Source organism: Metopolophium dirhodum, chromosome 1 (assembly GCF_019925205.1).
Source record: "Metopolophium dirhodum isolate CAU chromosome 1, ASM1992520v1, whole genome shotgun sequence".
NCBI lineage: Eukaryota > Metazoa > Arthropoda > Insecta > Hemiptera > Aphididae > Metopolophium > Metopolophium dirhodum.
This window is the reverse complement of record NC_083560.1, coordinates 88959077-88981033: the sequence shown is the minus strand read 5'-3', so window position 1 is coordinate 88981033 and position 21957 is coordinate 88959077. Positions and strand designations below refer to the sequence as shown.

At 25.8% G+C, this 21957-nt stretch overlaps 1 protein-coding gene, 1 long non-coding RNA gene, 1 other non-coding gene and 1 pseudogene across 7 annotated transcripts; 1 reads left to right on the top strand and 3 right to left on the bottom strand.

The window, feature by feature from the left end:
• Window positions 1-4508: 4508 nt before the first annotated feature.
• LOC132937766 (5S ribosomal RNA) lies at window positions 4509-4627 on the bottom strand. The gene has a single exon (XR_009663830.1). It is a non-coding gene; the product is annotated as a 5S ribosomal RNA (ribosomal RNA).
• Window positions 4628-8944: 4317 nt separating this feature from the next.
• LOC132935010 (uncharacterized) lies at window positions 8945-14327 on the bottom strand. 5 transcript variants are annotated; one of them, XR_009663137.1, is made up of 9 exons: window positions 14118-14327; window positions 13827-14048; window positions 13674-13756; window positions 12190-12386; window positions 11219-11344; window positions 10895-11129; window positions 9869-10092; window positions 9444-9690; window positions 8949-9373 (listed from the first exon to the last, which is right to left on the bottom strand). It is a non-coding gene; the product is annotated as an uncharacterized LOC132935010 (long non-coding RNA). The 5 variants fall into 5 exon arrangements; XR_009663139.1 differs by having other exon boundaries at window positions 8945-9373; window positions 9444-10092; window positions 12258-12386; XR_009663135.1 differs by having other exon boundaries at window positions 8946-9373; window positions 9444-10092.
• Window positions 14328-14863: 536 nt separating this feature from the next.
• LOC132944347 (uncharacterized) lies at window positions 14864-21101 on the bottom strand. Its single transcript, XM_061013643.1, has 3 exons — window positions 20788-21101; window positions 15826-16363; window positions 14864-14872 (listed from the first exon to the last, which is right to left on the bottom strand). Exons 1-3 carry the CDS (start codon window positions 21099-21101, stop codon window positions 14864-14866), a joined length of 861 nt encoding a protein of 286 aa, XP_060869626.1.
• Window positions 19404-20547, top strand: LOC132936237 (uncharacterized; annotated as a pseudogene).
• Window positions 21102-21957: the final 856 nt, after the last annotated feature.

Genomic DNA, 21957 nt, shown 5'->3' with positions numbered 1-21957 from the left:
AAATATATAGTTATAACTATTGAATTATTGTGACCGAATTTGTGTATATTTAGATATTAATATATTACAATGATGTTTTTTTAAAAATATATATTAATACGTTGGATCTTAAATGTCCATGCACATTTATTTTAAAATATATTATTATTTATCAATTGAATTTTAATCATTTTTCATTTAATCATCGTCGAAAAAACAAGGAAGATAAAATATACAGTGAAATAGTAATATTATCATAAACATTTTAAAGTACATTTATTATTTTCTATTTTCTATTTTAAAAATTATTATTATTTGCTTTTATTTTTATTTTTAAATTAAAATTATGTTTACAGTAGGTAATTTATAGGTTACACAGAAGCTACAAATCTTTCGAAAACATGGGGCATAACACCAACATTTAAAAACCAAATGTATAGCAAAAAAAAATGTTTTTTGATGAGCTTTGTGAAGACCAAAGATTAAAATCACCTGGAAAAAAATTTGAAGTTGAAATTTTTAATATAACACTTGATCGTAGTATCAACGAAATGGAACGTAGATTTTAAAGTTTTAATTACGTTTCTCACTTTTTTAAATGCTTACAACCTATATCATTATCAGAACTAAACGACGAGGAACTACACAAGGAAGCAGAAATACTACAAAAAAATATAACCACGATATTTCTCCAGACTTTCTTCATCAGATTCTATCTTTTCGATCATGTTTCAAGGATATAATATTAAAAAAAAAGGTGGATAAGTGGATGTCGCTCTGCTGTACAGTAAGTTACAAGTGGGTCACTGTAATGGATGGTGTTAAATTTGAATTCAATGATATAATATCATTATATAAGAAAAACAATTCTGAGCGAAAACAGTCAGTCAGCCTATGATTTTACCAAGTATATTTGATGATATTATTGTGAATAAAGTAATTTATATATAACATATTTACGTGGAGCCTTGTTTTAAATTTTCAATCCTTAGCCATAAAAGTTAAAAATTTATAAATTTTTTACAAAATAATTAATAAATTATAAATTTGATAAATGTTGTCAAAATTTGAACTTTAAGTGCTTATAAAAAAAAATTGTGCCTATGTATTTTTAATATTTTTCAACTGCTATTAGAACGATATATCAGGAGCCTTATATTAAATTTTCACGCTTTTTTACCCAACAAATAAAAATGTATTGATATTTATAGAAAAAAAAACTAAAAAAATTGAAAACTGACAATGTCCGTAAACAGCTCAAAAAGAGTCAAAATATTTTCAACATTTTATGGTGTATAGAAAATGCTAATATAAACATTCAGTGAAATTTTCAAGTATCTACAGTCATTCGTTTTTTAATTACAATAGAATAAGAAAATTGTTACATGAGAAATCGAGTAAATATCAAATGTTGTAAAAATATAAATTTATATAAATAATCTTATATTACATTTTCAAATCTTAGATTTAAAAAGAAAAAATTTTATGAATTCTCAACTCAAAATAATTTGCTAATTTTCGTGATTTTTCAATATTTTGTCAAAATTTGAACTTCAAATGCTTATAAATAAAAACTGTGACTAAGGATTTTTAATTTTTTTCATCTGCCTTTGAAACAATAACCTAGGAGCCTTCTATTAAATTTTCAAGCTTTTTTACTCAACAGATAAAATTTTATTGATATTTATAGAAAAAAAAACTAAAAAAATTGAAAACTGACAATGGCCGTAAACAGCTCAAAAAGAGTCAAAATATTTTGTAAATTTTATGGTGTATAGAAAATGCTAATATAAACATTCAGTTAAAATTTCATGTCCCTACAATCATTTGTTTTAGAGTTACACCAAAAACCAAAATCGATTTTCTCGAAAACAGATTTTGCGTAAAAATTCCCGTTTTTCCTTAATTTTTCTTTTGTTTTTCACGTCGCTTGTGAAAACTACTGGGAATTTTACTGTCCTAAAAGGTGATGACAGACACAAAAATAAAAAAAAAAAATAAAAAAAAACACACATCATTGTAAAATCAATACATTCATCGCTTCGCTCAGAATCTAAAACAAAATTAGCTACTCGTATTTTGTTGAATTAAAAATAATAATATTCATAGGTAGGGACTTGAAACTTTTCGTTGGAATTCTAATTAGACAATTAGTAGTTATATTAGATTATTATAAAACTTATAATTTCTATTATTTTGACCTGTCGGGTGGTACTACTGAGAATCTTCCCTGCACTCTGCTATATTCACCGTTATTTCTTTCAAAAAAAAAATTAGTTATGGTACAAAACTATGTATAGACTATAGATTGGAATTATTCTTTTAATAAATAAATAAAAATATATTATAACTAAAATGGCCGTACGTTTATTTTACGAAAATTAATTATAACCGAAAATTATATTATAATAACGATCACGCCATCACCGCATCAATTGACTACCTGAGTAGTTACTGAATAGCCGATAGGTATTATAAGAATATTAAAAGAAGTTTAACAATAATACAATAACTTGAGGAATATGTGCGTGAAAGTGTGGGCTTTATTTTTTACAATTTTCGAGACATCGATGGTAGGCATATTTTTGATGAGCCGCAAATACTAAATAGCAAGGTTTGGCATTGACGAGTTAAAAAGTTAAAGTTAAGTTAAAAAGTTAATTTAATTTAAACTTTTTAACTTAACTAGTTACTTTTGGCTTCTCATTAACTTAACTGTTAACTTACTAAATTTCTTTCTTAATTAACGTGAAATTAACTAGTTAATTTTTCATTTGAAGAAGTAAGTTAAGTTAATTTATTTTGTTTTTAATTTTATAATATTTCACTATTTCAGTTTATTTCGTTTTAATGTCAAAAATATGTATCGTAAATTCTTTAAAGTTAAAAATGTATATCATTCGAATCTAACTTATATGGATATACTGTATGAAGTATTAACACTATATCCTATAATTTAGTTTTGAGTTTGAAAAAAATTAAGTACGCTAGCATTGTATAAACAAATTAACTTTTTTTTAACTTAATAAAAAGTTAACAAAAAGTGTTTATTAACTTTTAACTTAACTGAGTTAACCTATAATTAAGTTAACTTTTAACTTTTTGTTATTGGTGCATATTAACTTAACTTAACTGAGTTCAAAAAAATCATTAACTTGCCCAGCCTTGCTAAATAGCTATTACCTAGGTGCGGTGGCAATTAAATGAAACATTAAATGATTATTAGTTATTCGTTTATTACTATATTTTATTATATCGTCGTGGTGACGTGTTGGCGTGTTGCACTGAATTGTGTCTACAGGCTGCAACCAACAGTGGCAGAACTAAAATTTGTTTTCAATTGGTAAGGTATAAATGGTAGGTAGACTCGAAAACACATTTTACTTATAAATCATACTACATACAAGTTATTAATACAATATCGTTTGAAATGTATATTTTTTAACATAAACAAGTGATAGTTATAAACTTATAACCGTTGTAGTTTTGGTATGGGTTACAAAAACACGTACCTTCTTGTAAAATATAGCAATGTTTTATTATTTTTAAGTTAAATTTAATGGAAAATAATTGTACTAACTCGATGTAAACACTCTGTTCACACAATATAGGAGCGATAATATTATAATAGCTATGTTATAAATTATAATCTGCATAATCATAGATAAGATAATAGCATTAATTTATTGTTTATATTATATAATTAAGGAATAAGTGAACTATTATTCGTAACACTATTCGAGTATTAATATGGGATTAGCTAGGTATTCATTTTTATTAATATAACATTAATGTTATAGATTTTTGAAAGAAAAAATGGGTTACAATAATTACAGGCAGCAATTATTGTATAATATATTAATATAGTCATAATAAATACAATAATGATTAATGAAAAATAAATTACTTGGACAAACTTCAATAGAATAAAATATGTTTTATCCCAATTTCTTTAAGAGGACAGATGTCAAGGATTATCGGTTCTAAAATTCAAATAGACTAGAAAATAACTACGATATCTCTTTCGTAATTAATATTCATAAATTTATTAACAATCCGGTCAATTATTACAATCTAGTTCATGTTTTATTTACACTTCTCTAATTTTATAATAACATTACCATTATAGGAATTCTAACCATTAATATTGTAGGTTATGTCAAAACAAAATAATAGTATTTAGCAAAGATATTTCAATAAAAGCAAATAAAAAAAATGAATTAATAGATACGTATAATAAATTAATGAAAATTAAAAATTAAGAATATGTATTTCAATAATATATTAGCATAATATGCGAATGAAAAAAATATCATTCTTTTTATTTTAATTATATAAAATAAACTGTTAAACTATATTAATAAGTTTTCCATTTTGATGTAAGACTGAAAATGACCGAATTCTATACAATTCTTAAGTATTTTAAATGTTTTAAAAATTGAACAAAGAAATTTCATTTAAAACAAATTAAAAATGATAAAAATGAATAAATATTAAACATAAATATATAAATTAATAAATAAAAAAAATGCCAACGGCACGTAGTGTTCCCAAGCGGTCACCCATCCAAGTACTAACTACGCCCGACGTTGCTTAACTTCAGTGATCGGACGAGAACTGGTGTATTCAACGTGGTATGGTCGTTGGCGACAATCTGGGTTTATCCGAGTATATATAGGTAAAGCTGTTAAGGTTAGTAATTAATACCGTGTACCAGCTATGCTTGGTTGTTATATTTTTATAAATATAATAACTTTCAAATTGAATTTATTTAATATTTTTGTAATGTACAAGATGAATGCAATGGAACTATTCAATTTTATTATTCAAAATTAAGAAAATTAAAATGAAAACTTCGTATTATATTCACGACCAAATGTTATGGAGAACTGAACCAATTATTTTGTGTGGTGGTACCGTGTACAACAGCGAAATCCCAAACATTAGTAATTTAAAATTAAATTATACGATACGGCATAATGGCGACTAGTTTCTTAATTATAAATGATTACTTAATATAACTTATGATTTATGAATAAGTGCGAAGTACAAGTAAAACCGCTTAACCGCCATACATAAATAATTAAGATATAGGTAGGTACAGCAATATTTCTTAGCAAATTGTGATCGCTGCGTTTTTGTTAAACATCAAATATATTCAATTCCAATTGCATCAATATCGTTTTCTTCCGAGGACAAGTTGTTAGAGAAAAAATATAGTTATGACTTATGGCATTTTTTGTTTCAATTTCACTATAAACTGATGGTGATAAAGTATTGTTTGTGACATGTTTCCTATCATATAGTTAGGGAATGTTAAAAAAAAATCGACCGACTCCATGCGAGCAACGTTCATCATTTCATATTATTTCATATTTGGTTCTAATTTTAAGATGACTGTGACGTCCTCTTAAATAGCTAAAAAAAGGTCATCACAATTTTTTGAAAACGTTGTCATATTGATTGTTGAAAACAGCAAATGCTATTATAAATATATGATGAAATATTAATTTATCTGCGTTTATTCGTTTTTGAGTTGGGTACACAAAAAAAAAAAGGTGGATAAGTGGATGTCGCTCTGCTGTACAGTAGGTTACAAGTGGGTCACTGTAATGGATGGTGTTAAATTTGAATTCAATGATATAATATCATTGTATAAGAAAAACGATTCTGAGCGAAAACGGTCAGTCAGCCTATGATTTTTCCAAGTATATTTGATGATATTATTGTGAATAAAGTAATTTATATATAACCTATTTACGTGGAGCCTTGTTTTAAATTTTCAATCCTTAGCCATAAAAGTTAAAAAATTTATAAAATTTATAAATTTTTAACCACAAAATAATTAATAAATTATAAATTTGATAAATGTTGTCAAAATTTGAACTTTAAATGCTTATAAAAAAAATTGTGCTTATGTATTTTTAATATTTTTCAACTGCTATTAGAACGATATATCACGAGCCTTATATTAAATTTTCACGCTTTTTTACCCAACAAATAACATTTTATTGATATTTATAGAAAAAAAAACTAAAAAAATTGAAAACTGACAATGTCCGTAAACAGCTCAAAAAGAGTCAAAATATTTTCAACATTTTATGATGTATAGAAAATGCTAATATAAACATTCAGTGTAATTTTCAAGTATCTACAGTCATTCGTTTTTTAATTACAATAAAATAAGAAAATTGTTACATGAGAAATCGAGTAAATATCAAATGTTGTAAAAATATAAATTTCGAAGCTCATAAAAATTTAATTTAAGTTTCTTCTAGACATTTTTTTTTTTGATAAAGGTAGACAAACTTATGAGTAATCTTATATTACATTTTCAAATCTTAGATTTAAAAAGAAAAATTTTTATGAATTCTCAACTCAAAATAATTTGCTATTTTTCGTGATTTTTCCGTATTTTGTCAAAATTTGAACTTTAAATGCTTATAAATAAAAACTGTGACTAAGGATTTTTAATTTTTTTCATCTGCCTTTGAAACAATAACCTAGGAGCCTTCTATTAAATTTTCAAGCTTTTTTACTAAACAGATAACATTTTATTGATATTTATAGAAAAAAAACTAAAAAAATTGAAAACTGACAATGGCCGTAATTAACAGCTCAAAAAGAGTCAAAATATTTTGTAAATTTTATGGTGTATAGAAAATGCTAATATAAACAATCAGTCAAAATTTCATGTCCCTACGGTCATTTGTTTTAGAGTTACACCAAAAACCAAAATCGATTTTCTCGAAAACAGATTTTGCGTAAAAATTCCCGTTTTTCCTTAATTTTTCTTTTGTTTTTCACGTCACTTGTGAAAACTACTGGGAAATTTTTATTTTTGACCCCCCAAAGTACCAACTAGATTCACTTTCCTATCAGAAAAGTTACTATTGAAGAAAATCCAAGCACTTTTACTGTCCTAAAAGGTGATGACAGACACAAAAATAAAAAAAAAAACACACATCATTGTAAAATCAATACATTCATCGCTTCGCTCAGAATCTAAAATTCAAAAACAACAAAAGAAATTGCAGAAATGTTATTAATTGAACATTCTCCTCTTACAACAACATACCCTGATGTATGCACTGCTTTTATTTTGTATTTGACGTTACCCATTACAGTTGCAGCAGCAGAGCGATCGTTCTCAAAACTAAAAATAATAAAAAAGGAACGACTGAGTGGTTTGGCAAATATTTCCATTGAGAATAGGCGGGCACGGCAATTGAATTTAGAAGATGTAATTGACAAGTTTGCTCAAATGAAGGCTCGATAAGTTAATTTTTTAAGTATAATACTAAAACATATTATATGTTTTTATTAATAAAATATGCAATAAATAATAAAATAAAAAATATATTTTATAATTATTATTAACTCATGAATCATTATTGAATAATTTATATTTGTATTATTATTAAATGTCTGTGTTAAAGGGGGCCTCTGTCTCTTATGGCCCTAGGGCCACCAAGTTCCTCACTACGCCACTGAGTATATTATAATATATATATATTATTTTCAATATATTTTATGAAATTGTTATTTGTTTGTGACTGGGTTGTTCTGATTAAAACATAAAAAAACATAAAAAAACATATTATTTTGTTTTAAACGTATAAAACACAATAAAAAAGTGTGTTTAAGCAATATTTTGGTACATTTTAAATTAAAAAAATCTATGAAATTTTACTACTCTGTGGTATACTTTTTTTAATGATAAATCAACAATTTAAATGATTTAAAAATGAATTTTGGGCCAATTGTTTTAGACAAAACTTTATAATTGAAAATAAGCACGACTTCTGTAATTTAAATACGTTATAAAGTACTTTAAACAGCTTGATAATAAATGCAAAAAGTCTTATGAATAGAGTTCCCACACATGCTGCAGTGTTTGGAATACGATAATATATGAATGTTTTAAAGTGATTGAATAATGAATATTTAACTAATATTTTTTAAATATTTTCTTCTCATGATAACAAAATATTGTACTATATAATTGCATAAAAATGTTGACTTAATATTTTTATAAAGTTTCCGTAAACATATTTTTTTCAAAAAATTATGATTAAAATATTTTGTAAATGTTTTTTTACAAAATATATTCAAACATATGAACTTCTTGGCCAAAAAATATAACTTAAATATTTTCTAATTATTTACGCAACTTTTGACAACTTTATTATTTTTGTGAAAATATTTTTACCATAGTTCGGAAATATTTTTATGTTGTGTGGGTTAGGATTTTGTAGCTCTATATACCTAATTATAACAACTAAGCACTACAAATCTAAAATAACCACCTAAATTATTTTTAAAAAACTACAATTGTATATTAGACGCATATTAATTTTGTTAAATTAGGTATATCTACTTATTATTTAACATATTATGAGGATATAAATATACCTACCTATAACATGTTACAGTTATTTTAATCATAGACATATTAATATATAGGTATAGATGATATAAATTTTAAATAAATACACTAAACTAAACTAAAATTAAAATTAAAAATAAATGTGATAAAAATTTAACGATGATGGCTAGTTGACGGCTTGACTACGTATTTAATATTAATCTAATAGGCTAAAAGATAGAATATTTATAATTTATATTATTATAAGTTAAAATCAACCACATTCTTCAGAACTCAGACATCCACCATGGTACGAACACCACCCGAAACCCACTCATTAAAAGGTGGTTTAGGCCCTACTGATTCTGTGACAATGCTTCCATACAAAATATATGCAATCGTACTTTCATACCACAATAAATAATCCACCTAGTCATGGGTTTATGACTAATGTTTAAATAATATGAAACAAAAACATCATACCTGGCTCCTACGTTTCAGTAGATTAGAATACATTATAATTTGATAAAAATTATATTCTATTTAGAAAATATATATATACAAATATTTTATGCACATATTATAAAGTTTTTAAACTTGAATAAAAAATATTCGAATATTATATAAAACTGTACATAAGACAGTGAAAATCAGTTGTAAAATTCTTAGGGGAATATTAATTTGTTTATTGTAATTAATTATTTATGTACTTCCTATATTTTCTATACATACATATTATTATATAAAATTGATATTTTTATTGTTTAATTACATATTATAACATATTGTATAATTAAAACATTTTTTGAAAACAGTAATGGCAAAAAAAAAACGGATTTTATTATAACCAATTAACACTGTTTACGTAAATTTAAAGGGTAGAACAAATGTTCTTTCCTTTGAAGCCTATGTAAGAAAACTTTGTTAAGAAGTTATCAGTAAACACTAAACAAAGCATGCATATTTTTTTGAATCGTTTTTGATAAGTTTTGTCTTCTTAAACGAGCTTGTTCTTTAATTGATATTCTATGAAAAACAATTAATAGGTTAAAATAATAGTTGCAGTGAAACTAAATACTAAAAACTGTATTATTACCACTTATTTTTTATTCTTCATAATAAATATTATCTTCAACTAAACTCTTTTCCATTTAATTTAAGTACTTGTTTATACATTTTAAAGCATTCTTGAATTCATTAGTCATTAGTATCGATGGATGTTATATGATTGGATAATTATTTGTACATTTTTTCTCACATCATTAGGATGTCAAGGCGATCCTGTTTATTTTTTATCTCAAGTTTTTGAACAGTAAGCTGCCTATTAACTGATTATTGAAAATCTGTAGAGCATACAACTTAATTTATATACATATAAAATTAATTGTTATTTGAGAAATTATTTATTTTAAATATTTTCTATTTTATCATGTTGGTTTTGTTTTTTAATAACTACAATTTTAAATTGTATATGAATCAAAAAAATCCATTAAATGAACATTATATAATATATTTATATACCTTAAAGATATTTTTCTAAAAGATTTTTAGCATGACAAATTAGATAGGTAGTTCACAGGTCATAATTGTTTTAACATGATACAACATTTCTGAACATAATAATATGTGGAGTTGGTGCTTTATTTTAAATATATTTAACACAATTGTGTGAGATGATAAGTAAGAAATGTCTTGCGATCTTTTTAGATTTTGCTCAATCTACATCAATTGATATAACTGATATCCTAAAATAAAATAAACAAAAAAAAAATATATTAATACAAACATAACTAAAATACATTGTTAACATTATAATTTAGACTTTAAAATATTAGTAAGCAACAGGCGTGCTTTAGACATAATTATACGGTTTCTAATGTTTTTGTAGAGACTATTTCTGGATTAATTCTTTTTTTAATAAAACTATGAATATTGGAATATTATATTGAACAAGCACAATAATTGTTTTTCACCCAAATGTTAGGATGAAATTTACAGAGTTTTCATCCACAAAACAAATAATACTTCAGATACTTCAATGTTTAAAAATAAATTTATTTTTAAATTAACCAATATAATATATCTGTTAATTAGTTGTGTACAAAACGCCTATTGAACCAGAAGTTACTGATATGCTAAAGCAGGCCAAATATAGATTACAATACAATTAGTTATTCTTATTAATCTTAAAAATAATTTAAGATTATTGATCTTAAAAAATAATATAAGATTTTAATGGGAATAATCAAAACTAAAAATGACGATAAATTAATATTAGCATGTAATCCAGAATCAAGTATAAGTAATATTAAAGGTTTTTCGTCCAGATGATGTAAATAATGAAAAACTAATATCATACAAAGTTTACAACAACAATATTACTATAAAACGAACAATAATTATTAATTATTAAGTGAAATATTAAATAGATTAATTTCAAAACTAAACATATATAAAAGTTGTTCTATTAATAATTTTAAAATAGATTGAAAACAAAAATCATCAACTTCAATAAATTGACTACGAAGACTTAGAATAAAATTTCACCTTATTTTCAAGAAGACCTCCTCACTCAAGGCTTTCCAAAACAACACCAATTGTAATAAAATATTTGATGGGTATTTTTATTTGTTAATAAGCTTGCTATTGTATTATTTAACTTTTAGTGATTGTTGAACCGGTATACAAACAAATCCAGACACTATGCAATGGGATCTCAAACATTTCTTTAAAAACAACGATTGTATTAATATATCTGGTGGGTTTTGATTTGATGACAAACCTTAGAACAAAAATATAGAAACAAAAGTTATTAGTATAATTAAATATTATTATTAAATAAGCAACAAGTGGAAAATACATTGTCTATACCTGTATTTCAGTTGGTACATGTAAATTAATTTATTTTTGAAGAAACAGACATAATATATCCGTTAACTACTTGTATATTGAGAACCATCGCAAGAGAATGTTTTTAATATGCTGAAACATTTTGACCTATATTATAAAATAATATTTGAATAGGAATAATCAAAAATAAAAATAATCATAAAATTTAAGGTTTAAGATGTTTCATTCAGTTGATATAAATAATGAATATACTAATAAAATATTTAAAACAACAATATTATTATGATGTGAAAGAGCATTAATTAATTAGTATTTCGAAAATGATAAATAAACTTTGACATAGAATGTAAATAATGAGTTAAAAAAAACGTTTCTGTTTATTTAAACTTACATTTGTCTATTATAATTTAAACTATTCTATAATAACTTTCTGTTAAAAGCTATTAAAATAAAAAACCTAAATTATTCAGTTAAAATGATTAGTTAACTTTGCAGGCTCTCATCAAATTATGATAAAAAGAAAATATAAATAAATTATCTAAGTAAATACTTGAATTTAGAAAACTCGATATTCTTCTCATGATCATATAGTTTAGTCAATAGTTAATTGTTTTCAATAAACAATAAGCATTAAGCATTAAGCATTACGCATTAAGCATTAAGTTAAATTGTTTTTCTTTCAGATGATGTTAAAAATCACAACATTATATTATAAAAAGTATAATACAAAGATATGACTATGAAGTGGATAATAATTATGAAGTAGAATACTTAACAAAATCAACAGTTATATGAACATTTTTTTTTTTTTGAAAAATTTTAAGAGAAAAAAGAGTTAATCTGCAATTGATTGATTTAAAAACTGAACTTATATACAAGTTGTTTTACTAATCACTTAAGCATGGATACAACACAAAAAACATAAACTTAAACATATTTAATAATCTGCTAACAGCTATTCATCTTATTTTCAAAAAGATCCCAACACTTACCAAAAAAAAAAAAAAAACACTGAATTTTAATAAAATATATGGCTGGTATTGATTTGTTCATCGCTCACTATTATATTATTAAACAATTAGTGATTGTTCATGTAACTCGGCAGTTGGCATACAAATAAATGCAAGTAATATGCAATAATATCTCAATGCTTTCCTAAATAAACACCAATACAATTTGAGAACAAACTCTGAAACAAAAATATAGAAACAAAAGTTATTAGTATAGATTCAATATTCCAAAGCAACAAATAGAAAATAAATTACTATAGCTGTATTTAAATACATGAAAATAAATTTATTTTTGTATAAATTGACATATTAGGTCTGTTAACTAGATGTGTGCCTGTGTATTACACCCATAGCACCAGAACATTTTTAATAAGTTATAACTTATAACAGACCTCTTAGAAAATAATAACATTAATTTTATTATTCTTATTGATCTCAGAAAAATAGTATAATATTTTAAAATGAATAATTAAAAATAAAAATAACTTTAAAATGTAAGCATAAAATCCAGAATTAAAAAATAATGTTAAAGATATTTTATTTAGAGGATCTTAACAATGAAAAACTAATATCATAAAAATGTTAACAATAATATTACTATCAATTATAACTAATCCAGCAGTTCATAAAATTGGTATTTTGAAAGCGATTAATATGATTTGACATAGAATGCAAATAATCAGTTAAAAAAAGAAAAGGTAAATGATTATTTTAAATGAAATAACTATAAACTTAACATACATTGTCTATTATAAATTAAATGATTTGGTTAAAAAGATTAGATAACTTACCCAGTCTTGCATTAATACTATGATTCAAAGGCAATATGGATAATTAAATAAGTAAATGCTTAATAAAACTTGATTTCCTTCTTATGATCATTTAGTTTAACTAAAAGTTAATTGGTTTCAACAAAGAACAACATTATGTCAGCTTGTTTTCATTGAGATAATGTAAAATTTGTCGTTAATTGATTTTAAAACTTAACTATATAATAGCTGTTCTACTAATAATGTTGGTATAAATTGGACATCAAAAACATAACTTAATTTAATATACTGCTAATAACATTTAATCTTATATTCATTTAATTTTATGATACTTATATGATATTAATAATGTAGTTTATAAATGCTTTTAAAAACATGATTGAATTTTAAACTTGATTTATTGGTCAATGGTCATGTTGTAATAAATATATTCAACTTTCAATGGTAATGGATGAGAAATATTAAATCAATGACATTAATCTATGATACAACATATTACACAGCTTATTTTAATTACGTGAGCATTAATAATGAAGTGAATGAAGTTAAGTATTCTATCAGTTTTATAAATTAAGTTTTATTTTATAATAACAACATAAATTATTAAGGTGTTTACCATTGAATATATTTAAATTCATGTTCAAATTAAAATTGTTTTGATAGTTTTATAAGATTTAACTAATGATTTATATTTACCTTCATCTTTTCCACAAATAAAGCAATAGTTTTTCATAGACTTTTAACTTGCTAGTATCACGTACTGCAAGTTTGTGTAACAACTGTTTGAATTTAAAAACATTTGATTATTTATTATTTTATTGCTCATTAATTGATATGTAAAATACATACGGTATACTATGATAGTGTAAGGCGTATACAGAAGTCATGTCTATAGCTATTAGCTTATAATTATTGTGGTTGAGGATGATGAGGAACCTCTGATACCCCATGCCATCATAGTGTTCGACGTTCATACTAGTTAGTATCATGACTAAGAAAATATACCTGGTATATTGTACTATTCCATTATGGTCAAAGCTGAAATTGTTTTCATAACTAATAGATGTCTTCCTGAAATGATATTATTTTATAATAATTAAAAAATATTACCTAATTAATAATAATTAAATATGAACTCACTAGGGGTATGACACTGTGCGAATTGGCCGGCAGTAGCAAATACTACAAACCATAAACGAGACACGAGTAGAAGTAGTAGTATTAAAGACTAAAGTATTTTGTAGTTTTCGTTGTATGCATAGATAATAAAGAAACGGATAGGACGATGCCTCAAATTCATTATAGTTTAGAGGTCCAACATACATAAGAAATTGAGGCCGTTTGTTTACATTTTTGTATAATATGATTATTGATTATACCGATGGAGGCAGTGTGGAGATGGGGGCAGATCTTCCAAAAACATAATGTGTGATAGTGGAATTAATCTCAACATTTTTTTTTTTATCAAGGATGTATATTATGATCACAATATCATATTATGATCATATATGAACACTTTTCAATTCATGAATTATATACAATGCGCCTGCCGGTTAGGTTAGGTAATGTATAGAGTTCAGTGCGTGATTCTATCAAAAAGTATACAATTTAGCCGGTATTCGAAAAAAAGCCCGAGAAAAAAATGACTTGAAATAAAATCCCCGGAAAAATTTGATCTTTAATTAGATAAATTTAATTATAATCTTTATGTACATATCAATATTATATTAAGTCATGCCTATACAATTTTATTGTCCTAAAACTAACGTATAACCCTTGTTATATACATAGCAAATAGTAGCAATTAATACTTAGATATTTTATTGTGTGACTTTATAATAAAATATAATAAAATATTAAAGAAATGTTGATAATTCAGTGAAATTCTAATTTAGCTGATTTAGGTGAGATAAATATTTAAGAATTATTACACAATTAATTTAAAAACCTTTATTTGTTTTATTAGGAACAGACGTACGGCATAATAATTTTGAATGAAGAATGAGATCTGCATTGGCTGAATTAAATTAAGTGTTTAAAGAAATACATAATTTTTTAGCGAATGAAAGTCCTTGCCCTCAATTAATGCTACTTACAATTACATAAATATATAATATGATATGATATATTAATATATAACCTATTAAAAAATATATATTAAAATGTAAAAGTGGGAATAATGATATAAGTGAAAAAACAAAAAGCAAAACCCGCACTTACATAATATAAGTACTGCAAAAAATAAACAAACCTTACCAATTTTGAAAAATGGTTCAATGTTTGCTGAATTAAAAAGCTCCAAATCAGGAGAAGGAAAATTAATTTTGAGCAATACTTGTGCTTTTGATGCATTAACGGCGTTATTGATAGTTTGTTTTTCATTATTGATAAATATAAAATATAATATTAATTAGTCTATAAATTGTAATATTATAATATACTCTATTCTATATAGGGAATATAATACACAAGGTATAAAGATAATTTGATTTACAAAGGATTAATTACATTAAGTTTTTTATTATATTGAAATAAGAACTTCAAAAATTAAAGTTATTTGTGTAGATAATACAACATTTATTTTAATCTATTAAGTGAGCACAAATTAATATTTTGTTGAAAAAATACAATATTTTTTAAAAAAAGAACATTATATAATATTATGTTCAAGTAATATAAAAACATAAAACTAAATATATAAGTTCATCTTTCAGTTTTAGAATTTGTATGGTAACATTTTTTAATTATTTAAGGGAAATTTAAAAAATTTTAAAGTAAAAAACTCAAAAAAAGTAAAAAATTCAAATATCTACAAATAACATAATATTTGGTTATATAAAAAATATACTCCTCCCTTTTCACTAAGGGTCAGGCCACACATAGCGGTTGAGCCGCAGCGGTTGAACCATCCAACAAATTCAAATTGTTTGATTTTAAATGCAACCGCCTGATATGCGTTCACACTTATGCGGTTCAGCCGCGGAAACCGCCGCGGTCGAAAAATCGACCGCAACATGTTGCGGTTGACGGTTGACGGCGAAGTTCCAACATCAATGTAAATAAAACTCAAATTGGCATCAACTACGGCCATTAAAATAATTGAAAAATATTTTTTGTAGTTAAAAAAGAGTGAGTCCATGTTTTTTGGATTTTGTATACGAATGTGTTTCCCATCTACAGCACCAAGACAGTTGGGAAAATTGGTTTTTGAATAAAATGTATTTGATATTTCCAACCAATGTTCAGTTGTGGGCTCAGGCATTTCTTCCTTTTGCAACATGTTCCATATTGCAATACAAGTTTCTCGTACTATTTCACCAACAGTACTTTTGCCTATTTTAAATTCAAAATGTAACGCAGTAAACGTCATTCCAGTTGATAGATACCTATAGTATAAAAATAATTAAATTACACATAGTTATAACAATAAGGGCTACGGGGAAAAACGATAATAGTCAAAAAAAAATAATAATCAGATAATATAATATCTTGTTTGTTGGTTTTTGAACGAATTGTAACGTGAATCGAGTTAGGGAAAAAATATCACGGTCAATGATATTATACAGGTTTAAATATTACCATGACGGCAAAAAAAGATCAGAGTCCGAGCGGAAACGTGAAAAAATGATCAAAGTCAAGTGTATGGTTTTTATTTTTAGTACGTAATTTTGAAGTTATTTATAAGATCGATAACGACCGTTGTTATGTTATTTGATTGTTGCGTTTTGATATTATTATATTATTATTTGTAGTACGTGCGACGATTTCATAGTGAAATGGCGTAATAACAGTATAGTTTGATCGTATTTTACGTATCACGTGTTGAAGTGTTAATTTTTCATTAATACAGACCTGAGCTAAGTTTTTTTTTAAATGGACACCAGCTTTAGTGATTCTAGTGCTGAATTTGAAGAGAACAATGCTAATCATGTCAAAAAAAGAAAAAAAACCGGAAGATTGAGTGAAGTAATGAAAAAACTTCGTGCAACGTCAAACGAGGTAGGGAGCGACTGTCGTTGTAAGAGGCATAAATGTTTCGATGTTATTTCTCCTGAAGAAAGAAATAGAATCATTAAAGATTTCAACAATTTAGGTGAGTACAACCGCCAAAATGAGTATCTTGGGGGATTGATTACGATTTTACCTGTTGTACAACGTAGAAGTAGGAAGGATCCGAACGAGGCAAAATTTAATGATTCCTCTTATAGTTATCGTTTGCGTAGTTATATCAATGGTGCATTGCAAGATATTGTTGTTTGTTATAAAGCTTTTTTAAGTATTCATGGTATTTCTAATCGCCGTGGTCAAACAATAAAAAAAAAATTGCTTATTTCTGGTGTCTGTGTATAGTCGGCACTGATAATCGTGGAAAACATTCCAACCGACCGCATAAGTTATCTGACGAGACCAAAACAAAAGTTTTTTATTTCATTAAATCTTTGAAAGGAAGAAAATCCCATTACTCACCCAAGGATAGTGAAAAAATATATCTCCCGGAAGAATTAAACATAAAAAAACTTCACACGTTTTATAAGGACAAACATCCTGAAAATGTAGTAGGTTATACAACTTTCCGCGATATATTTGAACAAAAATTTAACATATAATTTGGGTACCCACGTAAAGATACTTGCAGTGTATGCGATGTTTACAAATCAGAAGTCAAACTAATAGAAAACCAAATCAATACTTGCGCAGATAATGAAACAAAAAATAGTTTAAACAAAACATTAAAACAAAAGTCAATAGAGCATGAGCTACACAAAAAAAAGGGTGATAAGTTCTACGAACTGAAAAAGAAGTATAGGAGGGCAGCAAAGAAGACTCCCGATTTAGAAGCTATAGTTATGGACTACCAGCGAAATCTTCCAACACCCAATATAACTACCAACGATGTGTATTATCGTCGACAGTTAAACTTTATTTCCTTTAACGTACACGTTTTGTCAGATGAATCTTCAATATTCTACACGTATGATGAAACTGTCGCACGAAAAGGAGCAGATGACGTATGTTCAATGCTTGAACATTATTTTTTCAAAATTTTGGATCCGAAAGTCAGACAATTAATTATTTTTTGCGATTCGTGTGCAGGTCAGAACAAAAACTATACGACAATAAGATTTTTTCATTACATGGTCTGTATAAAAAAACATTTCGATAGCATAAAAATGGTGTTCCCAATTCGTGGTCACTCGTATTTAGAATGCGATAGAGACATGGGAAAAATAAATTCTAAATCTTATACCGAACTACCTGATGACTGGAGGAATATCTTTTTACAGAGCCGTCAAAAACCAACACCTTTTAATGTTATTGACTGTGCCATTGAAGTCGAGTTCAAGACGTGGACAGATTATTTTTCAGATTTATACCCAACGAAAAACCCGATTCCAACGAGACCCATTCGAGTGCTACTTATTGAGGAAAGTAAACCTCGATTTATAAACCATAAGTCCACATATCATGGGCCTTACTTATCAGCTGTCATCACTCGCGCCACTAATAAAAGGAATCGAAAAAATAAAATAAATAAGAATACTACTCTTTGTCCTTTATATGATGGTCCCCTACCAATAAAAAAACCAAAACTTAATGACCTAAAGCAATTTTTAACCAACTCGGATGCACAACAATTCTATGCTGCACTCAAGTCAGATGAAACAGATAGAGATGACGTAGATGTAGAGTATGCAGATAATATACCAATCGACGAAAATGAAGATGCATAACAGGAAGAAAAGATCAATGTCAATATTTTTATTTTTATTTTTTTTTTCTAAAATTTAAAAAGTAAATTTAATATTTTTTTTATTCGTTATATGACGTAAAATTAGTTTTGTAACTACAATAAATATTTTTGAAATATTTCGTTCTTTATTTCTTTGGTTTTTGAGTTCTGAAACTTTAAAATTGCAATACTGAACATTTTAGTAATATTGACTATTATCGTTTTTCCCCGTAGCCCTATAATAATAATAATTACTAATTACTATAATTTAACTAGGTATATGTAAATTATTTACTTTAATAGGTTCATGTTTCATGTTTCATTATAATACATAGATACTTGTTTTATATCGTTTAAAAAAAAAAAAAAATAACGTATACATTCGCACTAAAATCACTGTAGGACGTAGGTACTTCTCAGAATATTTGGAATTTGGAATTTATTCCGTTAATAAAGAATTATTATTATTATTATTATTATTATGATATATTGTATTATTATATAGTAGTGTGTAATATAAAATAATTTAAAACATAACGTAATAAAATTACCAGTTTATTTTGTTGAAATATCTAATTTTGTCCAAATTTGAACCTGGAATACCGTCTATAAAAATCCAATTTCGAAAAAATGTGCTCTTAAAAACGCTTACTCATAAAACAATATTGTAACTATGTTTTTTTAATATTTTTGATATGATATATAAACAACTTGGTAGGGTCTTAGTACTTATTAGATTTTCAATGTTTTTGACCGTGTACATTTTTTTTTTAACTTTCCGTGAATAAAAACACAAAAAAACACATTTTTGTAAAATCAATATAAGTTAGGTATACAATACACATTTATCAATCTCAAATACTTTTAGGGCTACATTTGGACATTTATAAATTATAAATTAATTATATTTTTATTGTTCGTTTTCAATTAATTTATTTAATTTCAGTCAAAGAACTTCGAGATAAGAAATGGAAGAATATAAAAGATAATTATAAAAAAAGTATAAGCGAAGAAAAAAATGTGAGAAGTGAATCTGCAGCACAGAAAAAAAAACCATATGCTTTTATTGCGGCATTGCCGTTTTTACAGAATTGTTCAAATAAAAGAAAGTACGTATCTAACATTATATATGAATCAATATTTTACTTGTATTAGTTTTATAAAATTATAACATATTTTTATATAATATCAGCCTGGTTGTCCACGATACTATTTGTGGATTGAGTGGTTATATTATATTATATTTATTTAAGTTTATATTTTTGAAAGGTATAATTTTATTTTATTTATAGGACAACCAGTAGTATGCAAGAAGACGAAATAGACGTATGCAACGATTCTTTGGCTAATAATAGTTGTGTTGACCTTGCTGATACATAATGTGAGCCATCAACTTCGTCAACTCTAAAACAACCATCGGAAAAATCGAAGCAAAACAAGAAAAAAAAATCGAATGAAAACAATAGTTCTTTTCAACAAGAACTGCTCCAGTTTTTGCATAGAACAGAAAATGCAGATCCAGATAAAATTATGCTCAATTCTTTTTTACCATACGTAAAAAATTTAAATAATGCACAGAAAATAGATTTTCAATTATATGTTTTGCAGTATTTTAAAAATCTCGATTTGAACAGTAATATTCAGGTTTCATCTCAAACTAATCAAACTAATCCTATAATAACAAATCCATATAATTCTCTTGCTCATTATTATACTTCTCCTGCAGTCACACAATCTTTGTATCCTTCACAAAGTACTCCTACTGATCTTAATACACCACAATTAACTTTTCCACAGACAAAGTATGATTATTTAAATTACCCTCATAGTCAAAATTAAATTATGTTTTAATTATAGTTTTAGTACCTATAGAAGTTCAACATTTTTTTTTTGTATTTTAACTTACATTTTTACTTAACAGTACCATGATATTATTATTATTATATTGGATTTATATATTTTGGATTTTTAGTTGGAATACGACTATGTTATTTTTATATTTATTCATATTTCATTTAATTAATACTTATAATAAATTTTTATAATAATACATGTATCTAATTTATAAAAGTGATTTACCTGAGTGTAATGGTTAATCTTTCCTCTGCACTCAAAGGATTCAGCCAAGGTGTATATCTCTTTGATATATGGTCACGTACTTTTTTAAGTAATTCGTCAAATGGTTTGATTGACATCCGATAATATAAGAAAAACTTTTCTGGATATAATCTTATATCGTTATAAAACTTAAAAAATCGTCCGCTTGTTTCCCTATCATGATTCATTGGGTGAACCCAGTGTTGTCTACGTGGCCTTTGCACAGGATCTTGTAGCATACCAAGTGCTTCTGCTACACACAAAACCTGAACTAGTCGTTCGTGATTTATTTCCATTTTGTGCAGATAGCTAATATTACAATTTACAATACTGTACAAACAACCTTACGTGTTAAAGACACTGAGATTACTAAGTTTTAAAATATAATAATTTTTCCATCACCCAATATTTTAATATAACCGCGCATATGTGAACGATAATCTAGCGGTTGAACCGCTGCGGCTCGACCGCTATGTGTGGCTCGGCCCTAATTGTATTTCACTTTTAAGCCTATCTTATTGTGATAGCTACAAATTTGCAACAATGCATAATAATATGTATAAACATATAGAGTTATTGAATTTCATTTCAGAGTATCAAAATCTACATATTTTAAAAGAGCAGATATCATAATGACATTAATGAGTCCTGATGTTCAACCATTGGAATATGGTAACTCCTTAATGACATGTGATGCGACGATAAGTCATGTTATAAATGCCTTACTTAGTGGCATTCCATTGGCCAAAGAGGTAACTGAGTGTATATCCTCAACATGTGATAAATTTGAGAGAAATATTATGTACCTAACATACCAAATGCGTAGGGAAGGCCGTCTGGATGAATTACAAACGTTTTTGGATGAACATATTGAAACAGACTTCATAAATTGTGCACAAATTGGCTGTGAAAATCTGAAGTCTGTAAAAACCAATATTTTAAAAATGAATTTATTTATTGACGTCCTTCATTGGGCAGGTAATTATATTAAATTAATGTATATTACTTTTATTATACATTCAAATATTGTATTATTTCTAGGAGACAATGATCAGTGTAGTAGTGAAGCAGGTACGACTATGTGATATTTCTCCTATTTCATATGTGATACAACAACTTACGAACTTCGTGGCGTGATAGCATTTCGTCAGG

Bases quoted from the DNA above. Each gene is read 5' to 3' on its own strand.
- LOC132944347 (XM_061013643.1), bottom strand. From the start codon at position 21,101: ATGGAAATAAATCACGAACGACTAGTTCAGGTTTTGTGTGTAGCAGAA. The intron at 16,364-20,787 runs GTAAATCACTTT...TTTATACTATAG, and splicing joins AGATTAACCATTACACTCAG to GTATCTATCAACTGGAATGA.